The following is a 19,356-nucleotide window of genomic DNA, read 5'->3' as shown; positions in this document are numbered from 1 at the left end:
GAAATCCCACTTTTTGTGAGGTCACTGTAAAATGATCATAGCTGACAAACATGATCTGCATTCATGCTTGCTTGCTCTAAGTGTGACTTCTATTGTAAGTTAGAAAGAATTCTGGAGAAGATGATCTCCTCACAAAATGGCGTTGTATCATAACTGGGGAGGGACTGAATGAGTATTACTAGGCTGCAGCATGTGGGCTGCAGTGTGTGGAAGCACAGGCTGAACCAGCACATGATTTGCTCAGACAGTAAAATCAGCTCCACGGGTAGCTGGTGCTGTGCTGGAGTGGAGCACAAAACCTGGCACTGAGCTGGATGTGTTTTAGCAGTAGGGGCAGGAAGGATTGGCATGTCTGGGGAATGTCTGTCCTCGATGAGCAGGGCCGGCATTACTGCATAGTCAGAGGATGCTCCCACGGCTCTGCTGACTGTAGCTTGCCACTGAACATAGCAGGACCAGGTGACCTGAGCTTCCCCAGATCTGCTCAACAAAGTTTGACTCTGGACAGGGCTTTTCAAGGCGTTTGAAAGTCTGTAAGACTGAAACCCAGTCCCATTGCTATCCAGTGGGTATTCCTTGTACACCTTTTGGGAAGGTATGTGTGCATGTTGCATCAATGTAGTGTTTAAAGCAGGCTGGCTGTGCTAGGTTTTCCATAGAGTTGAAACCCGAAGTTTAATTAATTTTATCATTTAACAGACTAAGAAGGGGGGGTTCTTTCTTCAGCTTCCTTACCTCATTGCTGGAATTAGCTCAGATAATTGCCACACTTTTTTTGAGCTCTATTGCTTGGTAATTTCGTGATGTATCTGTCACTCTACTGAAAATCCAGAAAGGCCTAGATAAGTGCTAGGGAAAAAAAAAACCCAAACACATAGAAAAGCTGGATCTCCAATTTTGAATCCAAAGCAATAACCTCTAAAATGCCTTTTTTTCAGAGTAAGTAGCTGAACTGAGGCTTTTCTTCATGACCGTTTATTTAATACCAGGGGCATGTTCTGTATCAAGATATAAGCAGACCTGTCTCAAGAGAGCAGTCAGTCTAGGAGAGGAGCCAGGCACACCAGAACATGCAGGGGATGCAATTACTGATGGGTCTGGTTACTGTGTCAAGCCTGCTCCCACACATGAACCGTCTCCCAGCCTCTCTTCCTAGACCTGATTACTCACTTCTCCTTCCTTCCAGAGAGAGCACATACCTGCAGGTAAGGAAAGAGAACAGCCCTGTTCATGTTGGTTGCAGAGAAGTTGTCCCTTTGCCATCCCAGCACATCTCTGGCTCCTACACACCTCACTGACATGGGTGAGAGCAGTCCAGCATTTGTCAAGGTGTGGTGCTGCTGGAGCCCACAGACACCCCTCCTGTCCTTACCTCCTGTAGGGCCAGTGCTGTGAGGGCATGCTGTGGGGTAGGGAGAAGAAATGGGAGTGGCTTCAACTGGTGAAGAGGAGGGCTGCGGGGATGACTAGAGGGAAAAATGAGACAAGAAGCAAAGAGACAGACAGGATGGACTGCTGGTCTGACACAGCCTAAAATAAACTATTGGGTAGAGGGCAAAATGATCTGAAAACAGAAAGGGTAAGTGTTGTGCTCTATAGGTGCACTGTTGCAACCGTGGGAGCCAGACTTGGGCTTCATCTCTGTATGGAGTCAGAAATATCATTTTAGGCAGCCGTAATTGTTTTTGAGGCTGTAAACAGTCTAGTAAGCAAATTTCAGGCAATAATAAGGTCAAATACGAAATCCCTGAAATTTGCTTTGTCCTATTTTATCTCAAAGTGATAACCTCTTCCATTTCTTTTTCAATGGGATGCACTCCACCAGATCAGACAGAGTATGTGTGAAAGATGGGAGTTAATGAATGGCATCCTGTTCTCCCTCATTAGTAAAATGTGTCTGCTATTGACTTTGGGCCAAACACTGATCTCAGTTACAAGACAACAGACTCCTAATTCTAGTAAGAGTTCATACTGTTGCCATTTAAACTCAGAATTTAGAAAGAGACTGCTGATTTTTTAGGTACTTCCAGTTTTGGACTTCCTAATTCAAGGCAGCCTCATGGTAGTATGAGCTCAGTTTCTCATGTTGGTCTAACCAAAACCAGCAGTATGCCATAGCAAATTGCTTGTATCTTTTATTTTAGGAGAACCACTTTCTGACTATCTCAACTACTGAACACTAAAACAAAGTCGGGGGGGAAAAAGCATTTTTTGTAGAATTTCTTAGAAAATTGGTATTACTTTTCAGACATAGGTAATGATGTCCATGACACAAATAACATATACTGCACCTATCTGATAGATATGCACAAGATATGCACAAGACAAAAGCTGCATGTGTTGACAATATAACTAAAAGATTTTTATTATTCAGTTCAAAGCTTTATTTTTTTCCCTTTTTGCAGATTTCCATGTAGTGTATTTCATCACAGAGAAAATTCATAAACAAAATTGTCTCCTTGCAGCAAAATTTATGACTGTCAGTCTTCCCATTCTTTTTCAAGAAAGTAGAGAAATAAATATTGATCCAACTCCTCCTCCAAATTGTTTACTTTTAAATCCCTTCTAAAATATTAAACATTCTCCTTGCTATCTCCTTCTTTGTAACTGCTGTCCATTGATTTCTTGAAGCTATTCTTTTTCTTTGATTAGTTAGGAAATAAAACTTAGGAACCGAAAAATTGTTCCTCATGCTTTTGGAAGCACAACATTGTTTAATATGTTTATCCGGCTTCTTGAGCTTGTTTCTAGCTTTGCAAAATATATGAAGGGGTTTTTTTCATTTAATTTTTTCCAGCATCATCTCTTAATGGATATCTCTTTGATATTCACATTTATTTTGATCAGCATGAGTAATGAAGGGAAGATCCTATGCCACATTAAATTTCTGCAAGACCACACAGACTAACAGACCAAAACAAGGAGAAAAAAAAAGAAGTTAAGCAAATGTATTTCATATTATTCTTATTCTCTGTGAATTCATTTTTCCTTTAGTCAACTCTAATCAGAGCTGTTATCCGTTGATTTAGACTTATCTTTCCCACATGTGAGTGTTTTAATCTAGTTTTATTTTCATCCCTAGCTAAAAAGGAACATTTTCATCTAGATGCTCAAATTCACTCATTTTCATGCCGGCACTCTCTCAAAGTATTTAATTTGAATAGCTGCTTTTAGCATTAGAAGCATTAAAGAAAACTGCTCCGAGGACCACTCTTCAGTGGTGCACATAAATAAAAGCAGAGAAATCATGCAAAAACATCAGAGAGAAGGTCTCTCTCTCTCCCTTCCCCCTCCTTCAGTGGCATCAGTTTCTTATTTCGTTCAAGTCATAGGTGACTTTGGCAGATAAATTCTCCTGGACTGCTTGCCCTTTTGTCTCAAAGCAGACTCCTTGCACAGTAAAATGCAATTTCATCCCATTCCGTGAGTTTCATAAAGGCCATGGAAATTAATGGCATCCAGAGGTCACATCTACAGCACTGTGAGAGTAAGGGATTGCACAAGCCATGTAACTTAGCTCACCACTGGCATATTCCCAACACAGGACTTTCATTACCTCCATGATATGGCTGCTGCCGGTAACAAAATGCATGGCTTTGGTGGAACGAAGCAATGTGGAGGAAATGGAGGAAGACAACAGTGTCTGTCACAGCACTATCTGTGTCCTGCTGCCCAAGGTTAAATAAGATAGACAGCTGACGTAGGCCCTCTGATACAACAGGAAAGTTGAAAAAGACATGAAGTCAGCTTTCCTTGGCTGTAAGAGAATCACCCTGAAGAAAGAAAACCCATTCTGTTTTGCCCTAAGATACTCAAACTTTGACTTGTCTTCACTGACCTTGAAGTATTTTCCAGCAAGGAAATGCATCCTGCAAAATACAGGTTTAGGCTAGAAGTGATGTTCTTAATTTATGTTTACTGAGATCTTTGTGCCAGGAAGCTTGCTGCATTTCTGGAGGTGCAGATTGGTAAGGAAGGCTGCAGGAGAGGGCTGACAGCAGAAGGAGAAGAGGCACTGCTCCCCAGAAGCAGCTCCCAACAGCTCTCAGGTGCAGCCTTGTGCCAACAGCAGCGGCTTTGGCAGCACTGAGATGCGATGTCTGGGCTGCCACAGATGGCAGGCTGGCATCCTAGTCCTTTCCCCCACATACTTCTCAATGTTGGAGAAAATCAGCCTGTTACTACTTCTGTCCTGTAAAAGGCTCAACCTTCTCTATTTGTAAGAATGAAAAAATTGGCCATCACTAATTCCCTTGTCCCTTCGCAGGCTGGTAATGTTCTCCTTGCAGTTCAGTCTGCACCATTATTGGGTACAGCAGCCAAGGAGCCTTTGAAAGCAATACTTACAGGCAGTGTGCAATGGGTTGCACTGTTTTCCTGTCTGTGGTAAAATGCCAGTTTAGTGCAACCAGCACACGAGAGAGATAGAATCCCTTCAACATTTGGTTTCTTTCTTCAAGCTACATTTTAGCTTTCACTCAAAAGGAAAGAGGGAAAGTCTAACTGTTTGGATTGCAATACAAGATAAACTCAAAGGCTTATCAACAAAACAATAAAAATACCCAGTGAATGGTTTTTGGTTTTTTTTTTTAATAGCCTGCTCTTCCAAACTCAGGGTTTTATAAGATTTGGCTCAGGATTTTTAAACAGCTCAGACTGTCAACCTTCTTGTTGTAGCTCATAATAGAAAAAAAAAGCCTACATCCTCCGTATCCTCAGGAGAGCTCCACTGCTATCTCTGTCAAGCATTCACCTATGATGTTGGCCCTAAACACTTGGTAGCTTCCTTTTTCACTTATTTGTGCAAAATTTCTCTCCTATCCTCAAGACTTCCAGGAGTTTCTCTCTCTTCCTAACCTTAGAACAAGCATGGTAAAGATTGATACATCTGCCCAATAATTGTAACATGTGAAACATGTTCTGTTTTTTGGTGTAAAAAACACCTAGTTTTTCTGGGCTCTGGTGTTCTATTCTCTTCCAGCCTTTGGATTATTTTTTGAGCTTTGTTAAATTGCTGGCTGAAACCCATGGAACAATGATCTCCAACAAGCAGTATGTTGAGGGAAGTCCCTAGGGTCTCTCTTGTAGGTTGGCGGATGGCAGTTTCCTGAGTCACGTGCAAGAGGCAGTGACACATTTGATACTCAAGGTTCCCATTAGCACAGTTTTTTTTCTTAAATGTACACGCCGTGGCACTATAAAAGGGATGTGGCAGTGAGGAACCATAACAGTTCAGCTGTAGACTAAAAGAAGATTTAAAGACAAACCCACCTAAACATTAACTAGTGAAAATATACTTTCATTTTGATACAAAGGGACTCAAAAAACTGTGAGCAAATGGAGTGCTTGGAAGGTCATTGGTAGGGTACCACATGCACTAACAGTTTTCTGCAAGGAACCTGAAAGATTAGGCCCAGTCTGCAGAAGAAAGGTGAGCCTTTCACCCTGTGTAGTGTTTTGAAGTGGTTAAAAAGGTGTAGGCTCAGTGAATGCCCAGCTTCGCTCTCTGTATTTTGAGAGCTCCCTGTGCATGACACCACTAGAGAATGGCTTTCTGACCTTACCCACACAGCTAGGACCTCCACCCCATCAGGTTTTTCCAGTGTCATCAGTTCTTTCCTTCTGCATCCCTCTAGTGGTTTCTCATCTCACTGCTCGTCAGTGCTCTTACAGTTCATCCCCTCTTCCGTCCTGCTCACCCTATAGGTGCAGGTTCCCACCCCCAGGAAGCAATTGTGTGCTGCTTTCTATAAACCAGTTGTTCAAACATACACTTCAAATGTTGCCCCCTGCCTGGAAGGGCCCTCTGTACACCATGCCTCTTCATTTCACTTGGAGTATTCTCTCTCATGGAAGAAACTTCAAAAAATGCTGGCTGCCACTGTGAAGAGCTTCTTAGTGTTTTCTTGTGTCCTCCATCTTTGCATACCTGTTTCTTGCCCTTTACATGGTCTGCGAACTCTTCACATTTCTAACTGGTATTGTCCTTGATCATGGTACTCAACAGCATCCCAGCTCTGTTTACAGAAACAGAAACAGTAAATCATAGAATCATAGAAAGGCTTGGATTGGAAAGGACCCTAAAGATCATCTAGTTCCAATATCCCTGACACTGACACCTGCCATTAGTCCAGGTTTCCCAGAGCTCCATCCAGCCTGACTGGAACACTTCAAGGCATGGGGCATCCACAGTTTCTCTGGGCAGCCCGTTCCAATGCCTCACCACCGTTACAGCAAAGAACTTCCTCCTAATATATAATCTAAACCTACTCTCTTTTAGTTGAAAGCCATTCCCCCTTGTCCTGTCACTACCTGCCCTTGTAAAAAGTCCCTCTCCATCTTTATTGTGGGCTCCCTTCAGGTACTGGAAGGCCTCTGTTAAATCACCCTGAAGCCTTCTCTTCTCCAGGCTGAACAAACCCAGTTCTTTCAGCTTTTCCTTATACACGAGAGGCTCCATACCAGCAAAGAGTCCCTTTTAAAGCTGAAGAGCAAGGACCAGCAATAGGACTGCCTTAGCAACTTGCTTTATGCTGGGAAGGCATCTGCTGTCTGTAAACAGGGCAGTTCTTTTGGCTACGTGGCTGCATGCACCGTTGCCAGCTTTTGTCCTCCCTTAGCTGGACAAGAATCTTTGCTTTCTGTAGAAAGTATTATGTTCTCTGGACTACATGTTCTCCTTCACTCAGAGCCTGTCTTGTCCTGATCAGGCTGTTGAACCATTTTCTCATTCCTATGAATCCATCCCTGATGCAGGTCTGTATCTGCATCAATATACGAGTATGAAAGTGGCTCTATTAGCACAGCAATTGCCTGGAATCTGTTAGCATTTCATTATAAATCTTATTTTTGACAGATTTATAACCAGATTGTAGAAATTAACTGCTGGAGAAAATGTGCCATTTATTCTCAACAAGAACACATTTTATTTTTCTGCATGGTTGTTACTAGACTGTTTTTTAGAGGCTAGAAAAATAACATTACACTTGTTTTCACGTATTTCTTTTTAAGTGAAAAAAAACTTCGACCTTTTCATAAACATTTAAAAACTGTTGGTACAGTGACATGTTTATTGCATAGTCCTCTCTGATGTTTCATGAGAACAGGAACTGATTAAATGCCATTATTGTATCAGTGCACTAAAGCATAGCTTAACTGAAGAAACAGCAGCCGAATAAAATGAGGTTAGCAGGTGAAAAAAATAGAACAAACAGTGTTGTTGGTAGAAGGAAGGTAGTCCTTTCTATGGCAACAAATATACTACTACTCATTTTTTAAAAAGCCCAAATTGACAGCAGATATAAGGGACAGCATTCCACTCCCTCACAGTAACTTCTGAAGTTTTGCTACAAAGCTTTGACAGTGAGCCCAAGGTGAGCTACTGCACACCTCTTAATGCAGGCAGTGGAAGAAGTCGCAGGAGTGATGGCAGGAGGAAGAGAGCCGTCTCTCAGGACTGGTCTGGGTGTAAGAACTTGCTCCTCTGCACTCACAGCTGCCATCTGCAGCAGTTCACAGAGGTCCTGGGCAGGGTTCACTGAGGACACTGAGCTGCTGCCTGCTAGTGTGACTGCTCCTGACACATCACGCAACCCTTTGAAGCCTGTCAGAGTCAGTCCCACTAGGACTACTCTACACAGTTAGGGAAAAAAATTGTTTCAGGCTAGGCAACCTGAAATCCTTCTGCTTTACCATACTAGTCATGTTTTCTAGGCCATTCTTGTTTGTCTTTTTACTGTCACAAGTATGATTTCCCTGAGTGCCACTTCATACACACTCATTTTCAAGCAGCACTATGAACAGTGACAATTTCATACCTCCAGGCAGGAAATTAGGGAGGGGAAGGAGAAAAGGCTCCCTTGCTACAGACAGCTCTTTCTTTGATAGGAATTCTAAGTGCTTTGACAGTTTGCAATTAAAGGACCCTGCTTACAGAGTCCAAAGGATCTTGTTACAAGCAAAGCATAACCCAGTAATGTCTCTCTCCACCACTCTTCTCTGGAAAGAGAAAATCCAAACAGGGAACTGGTAACTCTGTATTTTTCAGAAATGATGGGTCCCGTGGCTATGCTGGTGGATAGCGGAGTCAAAATTTCCCTCTGCTCCCACCCAGAGAGGATTTTTCTCTTTAGTCTCAATGAGCACTTCCCCCAGAGGACAGGAGACTGGATCCTCTAGCAGAACCTGCATAAAAGACCCAACAGCTCTGTCTTAAGATTTTATCAGACCTTTTTCCAAAGGGATTGATACATTTCAAGTTAAGGAATAAGTTTTAACAGCAAGAGAATAGTCTGTCGTCTTTTCTACAGGTTAAATTTCAAAACTTTGTTTTCAATTGTATAGGCAATTTATAATTAAAAAAAAAAAATCCAAGGCCTTGGAAATCTCTGGTGGAATACAAATATCCAGGTAAACTGACAAATAAATTCAGTGCATTACAAAGGAAGCTGTCCTTGATATGCATTCTTGTTCTTCACTTACCTTCATACCTGCCTGTCTATTGGGGATCCTTTCTTGTAATGCTTTCTTATCAAAGATATCAAGGAGATGCTTGGCAACCTGTGAGCAACCGTCTGTGTTTTCTGAAACAAGTTGCCTTTGCTGTATCTTTAACTCAGAACTGAAGGCATATTTCCACTCTAGTCTGTGTCAGAGCTTGTCACCATTATATCTTAAAAGCTAATTTCTGCTACTGTGCTCTTCCCCACCACCCAGGGATCTCAGGCTGGTGAAACAGATTGAGCTTCAATTGCCTCAGCTTTAGCACATCCCTTTCATGCCTCAAGTTTCCAGGGGCTTCCTCTCACAACCACCTCCATGAAGCAGAGAGCCACCAGGAAAGCAAAAGATAGTCGTCTGTGCTTTGGGGATGGGAGCATGGGGAGGGAAGATGCCCTTAATAACTTTGAAGATGTGCTCCAAAGTCAATGAAAGCTTGTTTCATTGTGGAATTAGTAACTTCTATGTTTTTTGCTGCAGAGTATGCAGTAGGAGACAGATTAATGGGTGCCTAAGAATCCTGGGCTGCACATTCAGAATTATTCAAGGGAAGTTTGTAGACACAGCCTCCTCTTGCAAACTTATTTAACATGAGGTATTTCAGTGGGCAAGTCTTGCTTTCAACAAGGCTAAACACTGTGCTGAAATCCATTCTCCTTCATAAAAACTTTATAAAGACACAGGGGAAAACATGGAAGTGAATGTGACAATAAATTAAGCAGGTGCTTGAGTGCAATCTCAGATTTGTGGGGGCTTATTGGTTCATTTTTAGGTATATTCTTGCTGCAGTGCTTTCCTGAAGGAGGATTCATGACAGGGATTATCATGTTGACTTTATATGAAACATAGTTTGTAATAGAAAGCTTTCACGCTTCCTTTCACAAGCTGTTAAGTAGTCTTTATTATCCCTGCTTCTCTGTGAGTAGATAGAACTAAAGAGGTAAAGACATTTTGCACTGATTTGCGGAAGTATAATTGGTTACTTGGAATTAATAAGAAAAATCCTTCAGAGGAAAAGAGGAACAAGAATAGATTTTGACTGACTATGTTATAATGGAATGAAATTATTTCAGTACTCAGTGTGATAAGGAAATAGTTATGTCAGTATCACTACATACCCATTAGGGCAAACTTGATGGTACCAGATGGAATCTGTAATACAATCCTCTACCACAGTAACTTTCAGGGGGAGTAAGACGGCACTGCTACCTGAGCTGAATCTAACTGCAGCTAATCAGACCTAGATTTCCTATCATTATTTATTTTAGTAATTGAATGTTGGTTACAGCACAAGTGAGCTAAATGATCAACCCTCAGAGAAAGGATCATATGTGGACTGAAATAGGGAAAAAAACCCAGATTTTGCATCCTGAGGCAGGGAAAGCAGTGTTAGTACAGCTGTACTTGCTGTCTGATTTCTCAGGGAGCTTGCTGCCATACCAAATCTGCAGTTGGATTTGGGTAGCTGGCAGGGCCTCAAGATAGTGTTCAGATTCCCTCTGGACATCTTCTTGAAGGACAGCAATCTGTCTTCATAATCTTCATAGTCTTTGTGTGTTTGTTCTTTCAATTCTGTCAAAGTTCTTTTTCCCCACTTTTTAAGTGAAAAGTCATCTTGAGTTAAAACCACCACCATGCTCTATACAGAAATGATGCTGTTTGGATTAGGGTGCTCCCCACTCTGCCTTGCAGAATAGGGATGTTTGGAATTTGAGAAAAGAGCCCAAGTTCTTGTCTTCACTGTCTTGAGTCCAGTCCTCCTGCCAGCAGTTTGATTTCCATGTAGATCCCATCAGTAACCTCTCCAGGCTGCAGTGAAGCTGCAGATGATTGCAACAGCACCTTTCTCATTGATTAGACAGGGTCATAACAATGGGAAAGCATGACCTGCTCAGTGATTTGGTGCAGTTGGTTTTCCTGAGATTGGAATCTGTGCCTTGGCACTCAGCAGAAGATGGCTTCTCACCTGTCCAACAGCTGTTTTCTCTTCTGAATGCAATGGTTCCCTTGGGATCAGGACTAACAGGGCAGGAACTGGACTATCCAGGCAGCTCTTGCTTTGTGAAGCTTCACCTCCACCCTAAGTGTCCTTTTCAGTTTTGACAGCCTCCTCTGCACCTGCCTTGGTGGACAGCAGCCTGAAGAGACCTTTCAGAGCTCTGTGGAAGATACAGGAGTAAGACACACATGATGAAGCACCCCCTAACAGATGTATCATGTGTTGTTTAGCATGGGCTCAGCCCATTACAAACTTCCAGCCCAATGAGTTTTGTACCTTACCTTGCTGCACAGCAAGCATGGAGAAGAGGCCTTGTGGCCTCCAAAACAAGATGAGCCAGGAATCCTTTCCAACAGTTTATTTGGCCACTCAGGTTTTTCTGCGTGATGGGATGTTCTCCAGTACAGCAAAGGACTCCACACTGGAGAACATTCATTGTATCATGACATTTGTGTTCAGCTCCTTGTCTGCTGTCTACTTTAATCTAAGGTCTCTACATTTTCAGACCCTCCCACCCATTCCTGGCATTTGCAAAGTTGTCTCTCGACAGTAAAAGCACTTCCTTGTCTGGCTGTCAGTTTAGCATTCCTGAGCTTCGACCTGTTTTTCCTGCACTGGTTCAATCTATGCATATATCCTCTGCACCTCCTTTCTTTTCTTTTCCTTCTGTCCCTTCCTACCACACACACATTTTTCCTCTTGGGATACTCTGGTCTGTCACTGCCTTGTGTTTTGCCATTCAAGTCTCCCTTCACCAAGTGGGGAATGTTTTCTAAAGGGTCTTACAGACCTTTTGCTTATCACACCACCGTCAAGTGAAAGCTGACATTTTTCATGGCAGTGAAAAAGTATGCCTTGTCTCAAAGCCCAGTTTCAACCAGGTCTTTTCATTCACTAGCATTTTTCCACAGCCTGTGTTTTCCACCCTTGTTCTGAAAACTTTTGCAAGCAGGAATTGCATTTCCTCACTAACAACCTGTGAACTTTGTGTGTCTGTGCCCATCCTTTCTACCATCTCGAAGTTAAATGACACAAACAAAAAATCTTCTTGATCAGCAGTGTTTAGCATGTGTCACCTCTTGACCCTCTGTGGTGAGCCAGATGCTGTGCAGGTCTCACAGTCATGCGCCTGCCAACTGGGTCAGTCTGTTGGCCTATCGGGGAGGAAGTGATCGGGTGGTGCAGCAAGCTGAAGCGTCTGTGCTTTGTTTTTCTTCTTTTTTTTTTTATTTTTTTTACTTTGCTTTGCTAAGGTTGGATTTGTGGAAGGAAGCCACTGCTGAGTCCGTGTCATAGGGGGAAGAGAGACATGCCGCCTTGGTTCAGCAAAAGTTTATGTGCTCTCAATCTTTCCTGAAGTTTCTATCTTGCAGACCTGGCAATTTCCTGTTTCCTTCTTGCTGGCCCTGATCTTCCTAGAGATAGTGCCAAAGTGAGAAACCACTGTCTTAGGGCCGGAGAACAATTCCACTAACTTGTAAGCACTCAATTCCAGCTGCTGGCTGAACAGATCCTCCTCTCCTGTGGAAGTCCCAGGAATCTGTTACACTGCATGTTATTTGCGAAGAGAGAGGCTGAAAAAAATTTTAACTGGACTGAGCAGCTAGTTTTGGGTATTAAATCACAAAAACGATGTGAAAAATTCTGAGCAGCCCCGTGAAATAGACCGTAAATGCCTCATATAGAGACTTGATTGTTTTGGAGGTTTTTTTCTCTGGTGTTTGTTCGTTGGTGTTGGTAGTTTTTTCAAACCTTTGGTATGTTCATAGCTACATGAATCCAGTTCCAGGTCTGGAACAATTAAGTATGAAGGACTGTATAAAATACATCTTTTTACACACCTGGTAAAATGGAAATTCTTGTCTCTTCAGAAAGGGGCTAATTTTTGATTGCTCTCAGGTTTTGGCTTCTGTTCTCCTTGAAAGTACACATATAGTTTCTGCTGCCCACAGTTACACTGGAACCAGCAACTTTCCTCATTCAGTGCAGTACAGAAATGCCAAGGTTTTCTGTACTGTAAGTACTTTGCAAGTTGGATTCATCAGGGAAGTCAGAGTGAGTTGAAGAGGCTCAATACTCAGTGGGAAGAAAATGTAGGCGGTTTCATGGAGATACAGAGGAATTAAATGCTACAGCCAAGGTTACACAGAAAATCACCCTACCCTATAGATCAGGGCTGTGCACATTAGCAAGTCAAGAGGGAACTGGACTGTGCTTTCGAAGAAGTGAATGAACTACAAGTGTTGGAATATGAGTTAGTAAAGCTGGCTTTCAACTGGGAGCAGAAACTCTATCACCCCAAAGCTTGCTTGTGTGCACTCTCTCATCACCTCCTTCTCTCCCTCAGTCCATCCTTCACCCCATGCAGGTCCCTTTCTCTCCATTGGCATGAGCCACAGCTTCACAAAAGGAAAGGTGTCCATCTGCAGTCCCATAAGGTGGCATATTTACCTCAGTAAATGGCCTTGCCATGAGAATGGCAAACCTTCCATTGTGCTGCAGCTGCCACTTTGTCTCCATCGAGTCATAAGCATCTCACTAGCCACCTTGCATGACTTTGAGTGTGTCCTCTGATTTTACAGCAGCTTTGCAGAAACTCAATTCAAAGAGGCATGGATACTATTCTGTTTAGGTTGCAAAGCTCTTCCCTCTTAGTCTGAATTAAGCCTGAGATCCCTTAGGACTCCTCTCAGTGGACTGTCTCATCTGTGCAGGGTCTGGGAGTCTTGGTGCTGTAGCCGCTAAACATCAGAGGGTTTTTTGGAAAGCAAGAGACAGAAAGAGAATGCATTTTTCTGTTTCAGACCAGGAAAAAAGGGTCAGAGATTCTCCAGGTAAGAACAGAATTACATGAAGTTTTGTCTGCTTGACATGAAATGAACCTGAGGTAGTTTTACAGCAGTAATTCACCTTTTAGAGAACTGTTTTTGTATAATGGAATAGCTTCTGTTTTTCTTCTTGTTAATGTCTTTAGGCAATTCCCGTTGATGGGAACCGATCTCATTGTTTTTTAGTGCCATGTGAATATTTGCATTACTAGTAGTGACCTTGTTCACACTGCCTGCAGTTGCTTTTTAAAATATGGTGTTTCTGCCTTCAAGGAAGGGAGAGGGGAAAGTAGACTACGCAGTGTTTTCAGGTATTCTCTCGTGTGATATTTTCAAATTGTGATTTACCTGTAATGTGTGTAATTTAGTCCTTGTGGTAAGCTAAGTGTTTGGTATAGGACTCTAGAACAAAACAGCTTTTCTCTCTTGTGCTTGTCTAGCTGAAGAAAACATTATGTAAAAAAAAGGAGATACAAATTTTGACTAGGTGAAGAAGTAACAATGTACAGATACATGTTCTACAGCTGTGTGCTTTACCTCATCACTGCTGGTCATTCCCATTAAACATCTTCCAAGACCACGTCTGCTAGAGATGTATGGAAAGGCCATATTTTGGGGCTAGTTATGGACTGTATGAAATGGACTCTGATGAACACCTGCTCCCAAACACCATATTTCTTCCATTATGTGGCTTTAAGTGAAACCCAAAACCGTAGTTAGTGTTTCTTGTATTTAATTGGCAAAGTAGGCTTACAGTGCATACACTGAATGCTGGCCGTAAGCCATAAAAACTATGCATACTTTGCGAAGAAAAATTAACATCAAAACTAACTCCCTGGAGACTTTTTTCCTCCCCTTAACCCATTACAAAGCTCAGGCAGACAGGGACTATGATGCCAGCAGATCAGTAATGCAGAGAAAATTCTTGTGCAAGATTTATACAACAGTTTTGAACATGTGATGCTCAAAACAAGGGTAAAGATACTCATCACAAATATGTGCGAAGCCTTTGCCTCATGAGATTTCTCTGAGAGCTGCAGATTATTCCCATCTCTAGTAGTCAGTTCAGAGCAATTGCTTCTGTCCAAATCTCACTTACACCAGCTGGGAAATGACTGTTAACTTTGAAACTCCATGGTGTTCCGGTTTTGATTGAGCTTCTGCTTAAAGAAAAATCAAGTAAGCGAGATTATGGAAACAATTACAGATAGCTACAAGTCCACTTGTTACTGTATCTACCTTCATATTTCAATTTAAAACATTACATTAGCCAGCAGAGTAGCAAAGTGGTGGAGTTCTGTTTTCAAAAGCGTTGCAGACAATATTGGTTTTTTCCCCCTCGCAAATTAATGCACCGGCTTTCTGAGCTTGAAGACATCCTCAGAGTATTTGGCTCACAGCTTGAAGTGTGTCCTTTAACTTTATTAAAGGGTGCATAGGTTATCAGCAGTGATAAGCTTAATATTGAGTTTGCCTGTTGAGACTCACAAAAGCTTCAAAGCATGCATTACTACACAGACAAAATTTGTTCACCCACATTTGTTACATCCTAGAACTTGGTATGACATAGCCTGTCATGTCAGGCATCTCCTTTAGGATAATAATCCAGGCCCCTTTCAAACCAGCAGAGAAGGAAAGGCTCTTCTACAAGACAAATCTCCCCATCCTAAAGGAGGAGAGATCCTCAAGGATGGTGGTCAAGCCTCTGACATCAAACATAGAGGACCCTTCACTGCTGAGCGGATGGCAGTCTGTAGGCCAACCTTTTGTCAACATTGCGTGCAAAGTCCTGTTTGAACTGGTGCTAGCTGAAAGAGTGTCAGACTACTCTTAAAACATGACCCCTTTTCCTGCCCCTAGACAAGACTTAAATTTATCCTGGTCTGAGAGGTTATAAATCATGCTTTGAGGGGCCAGGAGAAAGGAATGTGTTAAGAGGAATCTGTACTCCATGTTTGCATTTCATTAACACTTAGAGGCCCCAGTCAAGATCAGGATCTGTGGAGATGTAACACAATGGCTAGATGCAAGTGAGAAGCAGGAGGGAGTTTCAGTTTTGGAAGAGGTCACAAGAGGGTTTTTCCTGGCCTGTTAGAGGAGACCATCCCATACAAGCAAGGCAGCATGCAAGAAAGAGAAAGAAGCCAAGGTGGTGCACTTTCCCAGGTGCTGAGTGCTAAAAATGCATTTACCTGGAAGATAATGGGAAATGCATAAAAATGAAATGTGGCAGGGACTATATCATACTACAGTTCAAAATGTGTAAGTGGTATTTGTTCATAGTCAATCTGCTAAAACCATGTTTTCTTCAGATTCAGTGTGTCCAGGAAATGGTAGAATGTCACACATCGCCTATTATAAGCATGTCCCTTGGGTGCCTTTGTGCTAGAAAAGGCTTCAAATATCAGACAACTTTACTGTAGGTGTTTGCAGCTTTCTAGTCAACTCCAGTGAAATCAGTCAATAGGTAATAGCATTGTTTCACCTCAGGGTACAAACTGTCTTTCAGAAACAAAAATATTGGGATTTTTTTGATCACAATAACAAAATTACCAACTTCTGTGTGTCTAGAGATAAACAAATATCATGCAAGAATTTCCACCACTTTTTACAGTTTGCAGGTGATCACTTCAGTTAGTTTTAGCCATTTAAAGTCTTTGGGCATATTGTCAAGAGTTTAAGCTTCACCTGCAGTCAGTGTGGGCAGACAGTCACCACCAAAGGGGCTTATCCCACTCATTGGGGGCATAAGTTGAGTTGCTTCTGTGAGCAGTGAAAAGCATATCCTTGACAGAAACTGCCTTGGCAAGTCCTAAGACTGTGATTATTTATCCTTCCCTGGCAGCCTCCCTGAAGGTTGCTATCTAAACAGGGCTCCTGCCTTCTCTAGGTATTCCCTAAATGCAGCAGGGAGTAAGCTAAGAAACACTGTCGTCAGGCTGATAACGTCCATTTTATAGGAATTTGGACACCTAATGGTGTCTAGCAGCATTGGTGGCCCCAAACCTTATGCTCATCTCATGCAGATGAGCCCAGCTGCAGGAGGTGCTAGGCTGGCCTCTGTATCAAAGATTCCTGTGGATACAATGGTGGCAATTGTACATGCACAGGAAGGAGCAAAACCTCCAACCTCCCCATTCTCTTCCTCCTACATCGTCAAACCTGGGTAGCCACAGCTCTCATTTGAGCAAGGACAGAGACACTCAGCATTCAGCCATTCACCCTCTCCTCAGGGAGAAGGAAGTGGCTGTACTGAGGTCTTGAATAAGCACAGAGCCTCTGGTTATGCTTTACTGAAAAATACCTGTTTCAAGGCAATACCAGAAGGAAATATCACCCAGGACCTTATTTTATTGGACACTATGTCAGCAATCTGTAATGACTCTCACACCCCAAAATCACTTGAATGCAATTAATGCAGTGTAAGTTACTGCACATAAATTACACATTTTTAATGAAACATATATGAATCTTGCAAAACATTTAAGGCCACTCAATGGACAGGGCTAGGAAAACCCTCACTTCCTCCCAGGCCAAGTGTGGGGTTGTGTATCTCTGAGGTATGTATTTAAACTCCACTCCCTGTGGCAATCAACAAAATACAGGGTCAAGTAATTAGTGCTTGTGGTAGCAGCAGATAGAGAGCTCAAAGGACTTGCCAGATCCTCCCTAGCCCTACTTCTTCCCTCACATACAAGTATACTTACCAGTCAGAAAGAAAAACAGCCTCTGATCTGTATTTTCATTCTTATCTTTTCCAGCCACTTCCACATCTACAACTGGGACAAGTCATCTCACAAAATGTGACATAAAGCAGAAAGCCTTCTGTGTAAATGGGGGAGAGTGTTACATGGTTAAAGACCTCCCAAACCCCCCAAGATACCTCTGCAGGTAAGAAATCCTATTTGCTTCTTTCGTTGGAGACATCAGGTTTCACAAATGGTTTTTTCTTTAAAGGAGCACCTGAAAATATCTTCTTCTGAACTTGCATTTCTTCATTTTTTAACCCTGTGGACATGGAAAGAATGCTGACAATGACTTCTGTGTTCTACAGAGGCATATGAGGCATAGCAGAGGCTAACTGGGAAATATTTCTGTGTGATAGTGGCACAGTATCTTCCACTGGTGTTTATATGGCACAAAGTAACACAACTTCAGCCTTACGTTAGAAATAATGAAACTGTAAACTACGTATTCTGCATTTAGAAAAGAAAAGGAAAGGCAAAAAAAAAGGGTGTGGAAAATTGCATTGAGTATTACATTTTGTACAGGAGAAACTGTTATTTTAATTGTCTTGTGTGGTAACCAAGCAGTTTCTGGTGAGACAAGATTCACAACTGTTGTTGCATTTAATTGCATAAAAAAAACAATGAATGTCATGGTCATGGTGGAGGTTACTATTTTGTGTGCGGATCTTGATTCATGAAGTCATATGAGTTTAGTTTAGGGGGGTGCTTGTGCACCTTTTTCAGGTCCTGGCTGTGCTGTATTGGACTGCTGCAATAGTCCCTTGCATCAGAGAACATCCATGAAGAGCCACAGCACTGAAATTTACCTCCTGTGTGGGAGCATGTCATGTAGCATTTACCACTGAAGATTAACTAGTCATAGGGACTGCTTCTCACTAGCTTGAGAGGAAACTCAGCATTTAAACCTTGGGAAACATCCTTGGTACTTAAGAGGGCTGAGTGAAAAGGGTGCATTTTTGTGTGGATATTGCTGTTTTTCAGACAAAGAGATGGTGGTCAGTGAAGACCATCATCTGCTGTTAACTGCATAATTTTTAAAGTCTACTAGGACTAAAAATGGAAAAACACTAATTGTAGAGATAACTTTGGTAGGTGTGTTAGGTGAAGGTCTGTGATGCTTTTGTTGAGGCCAGGAAGAAATTGACTGCTTGTCTTTGGTTTTTTGGGTTTTGTTTTTTTTTTTTAAAGGAAAACAAACAAACAAAAGCCATCAAAAAGCCCCACCAAACCTCACAGTGTTCTGTTTACCTGTAAGTTTTCTCTTTTTTTGTAGAAAGATGTTACCTGCACATCATGGGATTTGTTTTGCTTTGGATTTTCATGGATTGCTGTGCTGCTGAAAGCCATGAATATTCCATTGACTTCTAGGATCATTTTTAGCTAAAGTGAATATGGAAAAGTTACATATGCTGTGGGTTGGATTCTTTTTTGAGAAAGAGAAAGAAAGATTTGTGTTAAATTTACATGGTTGTTGTAAGCCAGCATTCAAGATGAGCAGTTTGCTATGACTCTCCAGAGCACGTACAAGAGCTTATGTGTTTCAACTTCTTATCCAATCCCATTCAGAAAACTCCAGTGAATGGTAAAGCTGAGCATAGAGCTGACTTGCTAATCATTAATATTGTCTTGTTAGTTTCAGAGGTATCCCATCTTCATTGGCAGGGGGACTTCTTTATTTTAGTTCAGACATCTGTATATGTTCTTTGATGATGTTACAGACTGGATAATTTTTTAATAAAAAATCTTGGAGACATTTGAATAAAGTGGGGGCTGTTTTTCCCTATTGTAGACAAGAAATAATCTTTAATTCTGGGGCTGGATTTCAAGGAAAAGGCAATTCCCAGATTTGGCAGATGTGCCTCTGCCTGGGTGGTCCAAGACCTATTTGGAAAAAGCATCAGAGCTGAAAAGTTAGACAGGGTGAATCTCATTTACAATGAGGCAGCAGAGAAGGATTCTTACCCTGGGAACAGTCAGGGCCACCACTATTTTGCAGGGGCATTTGCTATGCCCTCTAATACTTGCCAGAACCAAAATTTTATGTTGTGTAGTAAAACTGGATGCAATACAGCTACATAAGAAATAGAAGTGAGTACTTGAAAGTGGGTGTACTGGGAAATTGAAGCGACAAAATACAGTTTTCCTCTTACTTCTTTAAAAATAAAGATGTCCACTTTTTATTCTGCCATTCCAGTTAATTAAAATAAGTATTTAACCACTACACATTGTCTTCATTGTTCTAAGAAAATAAATCTACTCCCAGAACATGCCTCTGGAAACA

General features: G+C 41.9%; 1 protein-coding gene across 15 annotated transcripts in view; it reads left to right on the top strand.

Moving 5' to 3' along the window:
- NRG1 (neuregulin 1) overlaps positions 1–19,356 on the top strand; it is a 434,810-nt gene that overhangs the window by 286,389 nt on the left and 129,065 nt on the right. For all 15 annotated transcript variants that reach the window (XM_032096876.1, XM_032096877.1, XM_032096873.1 and 12 more), the window contains one exon: positions 17,088–17,217. In XM_032096876.1, the coding sequence (XP_031952767.1) occupies positions 17,088–17,217 (130 nt within the window). The remainder of the gene's footprint in view (positions 1–17,087; positions 17,218–19,356) is intronic.

Source organism: Corvus moneduloides, chromosome Z (genome assembly GCF_009650955.1).
Source record: "Corvus moneduloides isolate bCorMon1 chromosome Z, bCorMon1.pri, whole genome shotgun sequence".
NCBI classification, from domain to species: Eukaryota; Metazoa; Chordata; class Aves; order Passeriformes; family Corvidae; genus Corvus; species Corvus moneduloides.
This window is presented reverse-complemented; position numbering and strand designations above follow the sequence as displayed.